The 7,740-nt window shown below is 63.6% G+C and overlaps 1 protein-coding gene across 1 annotated transcript; it reads left to right on the top strand.

The window, feature by feature from the left end:
* The first annotated feature begins 3,184 nt into the window (after positions 1 to 3,184).
* LOC102419188 (radial spoke head 14 homolog) lies at positions 3,185 to 7,346 on the top strand. The gene is made up of 5 exons (XM_023748707.1): positions 3,185 to 3,204; positions 3,902 to 4,015; positions 5,184 to 5,429; positions 6,381 to 6,517; positions 7,105 to 7,346. Exons 1-5 carry the CDS (start codon positions 3,185 to 3,187, stop codon positions 7,344 to 7,346), a joined length of 759 nt encoding a protein of 252 aa, XP_023604475.1.
* Positions 7,347 to 7,740: the final 394 nt, after the last annotated feature.

Below are 7,740 nucleotides of genomic sequence, written 5' to 3'. Positions count from 1 at the left end.
TGACCACGCGCCGGGCGCCGCCGCCCCGCCAGCAGAGTTGGATCGCTGCTCATTGGGTACGAGCGGCTGATGGACGCCTCCGCGGCCCAATGGCGGCCGGAAGGGGCGGGGCCTCAGCTGGGCGCGCGCCGCCACCCCGTCCACGCTGCGGGCGCCGGCATCCCTAGGACCCGGCTGCCCCGAGGCGCCCACCCAGTGGCCCTGCCTCTAGCGGATCGGGAGACCGAGCCTGGGAGCGGCCGATGGCCCCTGCCCCGCGCCGGCCCCAATCCACACCCAGCTTGGCCTTTGCTGAGCTCCGCGACCTTGGGCCACCGACTGACCTATCAGGGCCCGTTTTACAAAGTGGAGCTAGTGGCGCCCGCTTCCCTGACTTGTCGCGACAACCCGCTAGAATGTGTGGAAGGTGCGTGCACATCCTGAAGGTTTGCGCCCGCGAGGCTTGTGCAGCGATGGGCTCAGTCGTCTTTGCTCGCCCACCCAGCTCTTCAGGGCCCCTGGCAGTCCTGACCACGGAAGATGGATTGCCTCGGAAGGCGGGGAGGGAGAAGGGCCCAGGAGCACCCCCGCCCCCACCAGAGAGGTGGGAGGGAGCCAGCCCAGTGAGGGCCGGGGTCCCCGTGCAGAAGGCACGGGATGCTGCTCAGCAAAATGCCCCCGAGGGCAGCCTGCCCAGTTCTGTGTTCAGTGTCCGAGAGCCCATCTGTGGGCCTCAGCGCCTGGAGTCCCCCCGCCCCACTCCTGTGCTTAAATTAAATGCTGTCTTCTCTCCACCATCCTAGCGGAGCTTTGTCCCTCCTAGAGCATCGCCGGTGAAGTGCAGGCGCTCCCAGCCAACTCTGACCTTGTCGCTTTACGTTTACGCTGTCATGGTCATATTACAAGGAGCACCCACTCGTGGGTATGGGAGCACTGGCGCTGACCGCTGGCAGAGGTAGATGGGGTGTTGGCCCCAGCCCAGGTCTGTGGCCGGGAGACAGAGGCGGGCATCTGGCTCTGCCCGCTGGACACCGACCGTGGCATCAGCATCATCCTGTGCCCTCTGTGGTGTGATTCCTCTGCAGTGGAATTCCTTCACACGGCAGCCCTTATCGATGGCCTCTGCACCAGGCACAGGTCTAGGGTTTTGACAGACCCAGCCCTGCCTGCTAGACCCCCCTGTCTGCGGGGCAGAGGCGGACAGCAGGACATAATCCACCATGACAGTTGTTCAGGGCTTGATAGCGAAGACCCACCAGGGGCCCGGGGGCCTGTGGCCGGGGAAGCACTGGGCAGTGGGACAGCAGGAGGGGCAGTGGCCTGTGACTGGGGGCAGGAGAGAGGCATGTTCCAAGGTGGGAAGGCACTGGGCATGGAGGGGCGTGAGGCCTGGCAGACCCCAGAGAGGACCAGTGAGCGTGTGAGGATGTGCTAACACTAGGCTGCGGCGGCGCTGGGCACAGTCATGCCGGGAGGGTGGCCCGTGTGTAGAATTGGGGACATTGGCCTGAGACCCACTGGAGAGTTTTAAGGTTAGTTTAAATCAATATATATATATTGATTTCAGAGAGGAATGGAGAGGGAGAGAGAGATGCATCAATGAGGAGAGAGAACCATTGATCAACTGCCTCCTGCACGCCCCACACTGGGGATTGAGCCTGCAACCCGGGCCTGTGCCCTGACCTCCTGGTTCATGGATCTATGCTCAACCACCGAGCTATGCCAGCCGGGCTCTGGTTAGTTTTTTTAAATTTGAGAGGGAGGAAGACAATATTTTGTTTTACATTTACAGCAGGCATGCTCCCACCGTATGAGTTGTCCTAACATGCAGAACCAGATGACAAAGATGACAAATAGTCAGTCCCGAGAAAATAAAGCAGAGACGTCAGGGGGCCGTAGGAGGTGCCGGAGGAAGGGGTGGTGCTGGCTACGCGGTTGGAGGAGCAGCTGGAGAGGTGGCCAGGAAACAGGGCATGAAGGGCCCCAGAGCCCTGGGCAGGGCGTGTCTCGAGAAGGAAGACACGGTGAGCCATGTCCCGTGCCTTGGGGAGCGAGGCTGAGTAAGCCGAGGACGGAGAAGGGTCCCCAGGAGCCATGGCAGGCACAGGGGTGGGGGTCGGTGTGTCAGGGGTTCAGAGCAGGGGGGCCATACAAGGCGAAAGCTGGATGGGCGAGTCACTGAGTCGAGGTGGGCCCAGGGTGCTGGCACAGATGTGGGGTTCCCAGGCAGGGCCAGCGCTCCGTGGTGAGTCCTTACTGCCAGGACAACAGGACCAGAGACAACATCTGGGTCTCTGTGGTGGGAAGAGGGGTAGGGCCCTGGTGGCGAACCCACCTGGCGGCATCTCGCCAACCCAGCAGGGGCAGTGGGCTGAGGAGAGCCCGCGGGGGCAGCGGGAACCCCTCCCCCAGGAAATGCCCCAAACCACAACCGAAGTGGGGGTCCACCTGTGGACGTGGTGACCCTCAATCCCAGCAGAGCTTTCTGGCTCATCAGCCGCTGAACGCACCCAGCCAGGCTGAACCAGGGCCTCCCCAAACACTGGTGGCTCGTGCCCTCACCCTTCCGCCCGCCGAGGCCCAGCTCCTCGAGCCTCCCTCCCTGCCCATCCAGGTCCCCGGGACCCTGGAATTCCTCATCTACACACGTGGCAACCTGTGCTGTAAGGACAGGTCCTCGCGGACGCTCCCCCTGTCTCCCCACTCCCCCAGGGGCGGGCGGTGGTGGCATGCGGCCTATGGGCCTCTGGCGATGGTCCCCTGCTGGCGGACGTGGCTGCGTGGCCCACCTGTCCTGTCCCCCCACCCCCTGCCGGCCTGTTCTCAGGCTGTGGGGGGCCAGCTGGGCCCCTCCAGTTTGTTTCCCCGGGGTCTCTGCACCCCCCCCCCCCACACACACACACTTGAACACGCCGTTGTGGATCTGGGTTAGTTATAAATAGCCAGGCCCGACTCTCCTTTTAGCTGAGAAGCAGCTAAGTGAATGAGCAGCGAGGCACACCCGGCACGCGTTTTATTTTTAATTTTCTCCCTCCGTCTCAAAACGAACCGGTCCCCGCGCTCAGCACTCTGCAGGCGGAGGCCCAAGACAAACGCCCGAGGAAGGAGGCCCGGGGAGCCGGGGGCCCGGCCGGCCTGGCCACTGTGTGGCCTTGGGCACGTGAGCGGCCTCTCTGGGCCTCGGTTTCCTCATCCAGGTGGGAGCATGGGTGGTGACGACCTCCAGTACCACAACTTTATTTATTTGTTTTAATCCTCACCCGAGGATATGTTCCCATTGATTTTTTAAGAGTGGAAGAGAGAGGGAAAGACAGAGCGAAATATCGATGTGGGAGAAACACGTCGATGGGTTGCCTCCTGCATGTGCCCTGACCAAGGCCCCGGGCCGGGGAGGAGCCTGCAACCGAGGTACGTGCCCTTGACCGGAATCGAACCCGGGACCCTCTGTTTGCAGGCCGACGCTCTATCCACTGAGCTAAATAGGCCAGGGCCAATATCGCGACTTTCTGACTTCGACCGCCTCCCCACAAGCACCCCTCCCTCCCCCCAGTGGCTCCGGCAGCAGTTGCTGTCCCTGGGTTTCCCTAGAAGGCCAGACCCCATGGCACGGGAAGCCACAGTCAAGCCCTGACCGGATGATGATGCACAAATTCCCCCCCCCCCTGCCCCCCCAGCCTCGCTCAGGTGCCAGCAGAGTCCTTCTTGGAAAGTGGACTTGGGGCCTCTCCACTGGGAGCTGGGCTGAGAGGGACCCAGGCCTGGGCAGGTCGGGAGCCTGCGGGCGGGGCCTGCAGGGGAAGCGCAGCAGGAGCAGGAGGGCTTGGGGTGCATCGGGCAGGGTCTGTCCAGAGAGGCGGCTTGTGGGCAGGGACTGTACAGCTTCTGCCTGTGTATCCACCCCCCCCCCACACACACCCTTCAGGCTCTTGCTTCCGGCTGGGACTCTGAGTTGGTGGAATTCGGGGGACTGTTGCTGTGCTGGGCCCGATGTCCTGGGCCTACGGCGACAGTCCTTGCACAGAGCCCGTTCCCACCTGCTACCCCGTTGGCATCGCACCCTCCCCCCCCGGCACCAGATAGGCATGAGGAAGCCAGGCTCAGAGAGGCTCAGCGCCTTGTTCAGGGTCACACAGCTGGACACAGTGAGGATCCAACTTAAGCTTTTTTTTTGGATCCGTGTTTGGTAAATCGTAAAAAGCCCCGGACTCAGCAATCAGGAAAGCTGCTCTTCCTGGCGTTGTGACCCACGAACAAATGGCTGCTCCCCACCCAGCGAGAATCGGCCGCCCCCGGCGCTGCTGGCTCTGCCGCCCGCTGACCCCTCTCACCGCACCCCTCACCCTGGGCTGCCATTTGATGTCCTTTGAGAAAAAGACGGGGGATGCCTTCAAAGAGGAAACCCTGGTGCTAATTGGCACTGGAGACCTTTAGGCTAATGAACCTGTTTACTTGTCTCTGGAGTAAATTAGAAGGTTTAGCTGGGGAGGCGGCAGAGAGGTGCTTGCCCGGCCGGCCGCCTCTGTGGGGCTGCGGTGGGAGCTGATGGGGGGCAGGGCATGGCGGGCTGTGGGCGGCAGTGATGGCCGCCCTTGCGCCCTGGGGAAGGGTTGTGCCCCCTGGTGGCATCCTGCTCACTGCCCCCTGAGTGCTGCTCTGGGCACGTGGGAGCGGGGCCCCTAGGGGTGCCACCGGGCCGGTTCTGGGTCCTCCTCCGGCAGCCTCCGCAGACACTCCCCAGGAGGGACTCGGGCCAGAAGGAGCCAGGCTGAGCCCCTCCTGAGGCAGGCCCACCCCCTCGGGCTTCTCCCGGCACCGGTGCCGCAGCCACTCCACGTGGAGCCCCTCCTGGGGACACGCCCGGCCTGAGGGGCTCAGTGGTTGAGCATCAACCTATGAACCAGGAGGTCAGGGCACAGGCCCAGGTTGTGAGCTCCATCCCCAGTAGGGGGCGTGCAGGAGGCAGCTGATCCATGATTCTCTCTCCTCATTGATGTTTCTCTCTCTCCCCCTCTCTGAAATCAATAACAATATATATCTTAATAAAAGGGTGATGCCCCCCAGTCATAGGCGACCAAAGGCTGGTACCTTCCCGGGTCCTCTGGGGCCTCGTGGATCCCACCCCTGCCTGCCACCCGCAGCCTCCTGCAGGACTGGCCTCGCCCCTGCGTGGCCCCCGGCGTGGTGGGGGCAGGGCGGCCCCTCAGTGCGCTCTCCGTCCCCGCAGGGGCCAAGGGCATCGTCAGCAGCGGCCTGATCCCCTTGCTGGTGCGCAAGCTGCACCGGGAGGAGGAGAACATCCAGGAGATCTTGCTGGACACGCTGGCGGCCTGCCTGCAGGAGGACGCCACCGAGGCGCTCAACAGCCGCGTGGTGCCCTTCCTCAAGGAGAAGCTGCTCAGCCCCAACGACAACATCCGCTGCAAGGCCGCCCGCACGCTCATCGCCGTCAGGTGAGGCGGACCGGACAGAGCAGGCAGGCGGGTGGCCCTGGCCGGCCTCACAGTGGGGAGCGCTGCCCCCTCTCTCCGCACCGAGACGTGCAGCACGTCTCTCCGTGGGGAGACTGTCCTGGTGTTGCAGTGCAGGAGGGAGGGGTGCTCTTGGCACAGAGTGGGTGGGAGGGGCCAGGGCTGCTGCTCCCCACTTCACCATGCACAGGACCCCTCCCCACGGAGGCCCGTGGCTGAGGCTCTCCCGGGAACCCACCACTTCACACTCACAGCGTCCTGCGATGCAGGATTGAAAGTGACCAAACAGGCCGGCGGCTCAGGGGGTGAGTGGTGATCTATGAACCAGGAGGTCACGGTTCGATTCCCGGTCAGGGCACAGGCCCGGGTTGCAGGCTCCATCCCCAGTGTGGGGCGTGCAGGAGGCAGTGATCCATGATTCTCTATCATTGATGTTCCTCTCTCTCTCCTTCTCCCTTCCTCTACGAAATGAATACAAATATATATTTTAACAAGTGACCAAAAAGGTCATCTCGCCTGAGGTGGCTGCTGTTTGCGTGGCTTCGGTCCTGGCAGCTGGGCTTCTTAGGGAGACAGAACGAGTCTCCCTGTGGCCCCCCCTCTCCGCCCCCCGGTCCTGCTCCTCTGTGTTGGGCTGGGATCCATCGGGTTTCTTCCCGTGATACCTTAGGGCCAGGCTCCGTCGCCCCCTGACTCCGGGTGGTCTCGCCGTTAGCGGCCCCGGCCAGGCTCCCAGATGGTCTGGGTGTAGGAATGAGGCTCGACTTCCCGTCAATGCTCCCTTGCACCCTGGGGCCCAGGCCTTGGCCAGACCCGACCACAGAGATGGTCCCACCACAAGGCCTTGTCTCTGGTGTCCCCTCGGCTGGCCCGAGGTCCTGCTCCCTTGCTCCACCCGAGCAAAGCCCCCGAGCTGTCCCCTCTCTGGCCCAGCATCCCTCTGGAGGGCAAGAAGCAGATGTGGCGGCATGACGTCATCCCCATCCTGGTGCACCTGCTGAGGGACCCGGTGGAGGAGGTGAAGGCCAACGCCGCGGGCGCCCTCATGTACGCCACGGTGACCACGGAAGGTGAGGCGGCCGGGGCTGGGGGTTCAGGTGGGCGGGTGGGGGCCTGGTGGTGGGAGTGGCGTGTGTGTGGGGGGGTCACCACAGTCTGCCAGCATGTTGGCTACCCTGCCCAGCTTTTCTTTTATTTCAGAAAGAAATGGAGAGGGAGAGAGAGAGAGAGAAACACCAGTGATGAGAGGGTCATGGATCGGCTTGCCTTCTGCACGCCCCGCACTGGGGATCGAGCCCACAACCAGGAATCGAACTGGTGGCCTCTTGGTTCCTGGGTCGACGCTCAACCACTGAGCCACGCCCAGCGGGGCTGGACATTCCTTTTTAAGAGGCCACTGTGCTGCCTTGTAAGGGGGGGGGTCGAGGGACAGCCACCAGGACGGAAGGGGAGAGGCCAGTTAGGGGGCTGGAGGGGCAGGAGAGGACGGGGCCTGCCCTGGGCTGGAGGCAGAAGGGTGGCAGGGGCCGTGGGGGTGAACGAGGGAGCGCCTCCCCGGAGGACAGGCAGGCTGGAGGCTGGGGGAGGCCTGGAGAGGGGGTGGTGAGAGGAAGTGGGCAGAGGCCCCGAGGGGACGCCTGGTGCCGGTCACCCACAGGGAAGTACGCGGCCCTGGATGCGGACGCCATCCACTCGCTGCTGCGCCTGCTGGCCTCGTCCTTGCAGAAGGCCCGCCTGAACGCCATCAAGGCCCTCACCATGCTGGCGGAGGCCCCCGAGGGCCGCAGGATCCTGAGGGCCCACGTGCACGCCTTGCGAGTCCTGGAAGTGGGGGACCCCAGCAAGACTGTGCAGCGGGCGGCCCAGGTGGCCATCAAGGTCATCGAGTGGAAGCCCTGAGCCTCTCCTACGCCAGACCCGAATAAACGGGCCCAGTAGCTTTCTCTCGGGTCTGCGTCACTTGATGTTCATGAAGCCTGGTCACACCTCTCTCTCTCTCTTTCTCTCTCTCTCTCTCTCTCTCTCTCTCTCTCTCCTGCCAAAGAGGACATGCCCAGCCCCGAGGGCCAGGTCACAGGTGGCAGAGGACAGGACTGAGCCTTCCAGGGACAACACATGAGGGAAGGGAGTTGGGGCGGGGGAGAAACACAGCTGGACACCAGGCATTACCCCAGCTTTGGACACCGACTGACCAGGCCCATGGGTGTGGCTGGGCACGGCCCTGCTCAGCCAGGTCTGCCCCCTCCCCACACCGGTAGCAGGAAGGTCAAAGGTGTCACCCCAGCCCTGGCCA

This window comes from Myotis lucifugus, unplaced genomic scaffold, assembly GCF_000147115.1.
Source record: "Myotis lucifugus unplaced genomic scaffold, Myoluc2.0 scaffold_1706, whole genome shotgun sequence".
Taxonomy (NCBI): Eukaryota; Metazoa; Chordata; class Mammalia; order Chiroptera; family Vespertilionidae; genus Myotis; species Myotis lucifugus.
Note: the sequence above shows the minus strand (reverse complement) of the source record. Positions and strands in the feature narration are given on the sequence as shown.

Coding starts and splice junctions, on each gene's coding strand:
- LOC102419188 (XM_023748707.1), top strand. CDS start 3,185: ATGGGTGGTGACGACCTCCA. Junction 5,430..6,380: donor CGCACGCTCATCGCCGTCAG/GTGAGGCGGACC, acceptor TCTCTGGCCCAG/CATCCCTCTGGAGGGCAAGA. Junction 6,518..7,104: donor CGCCACGGTGACCACGGAAG/GTGAGGCGGCCG, acceptor GGTCACCCACAG/GGAAGTACGCGGCCCTGGAT.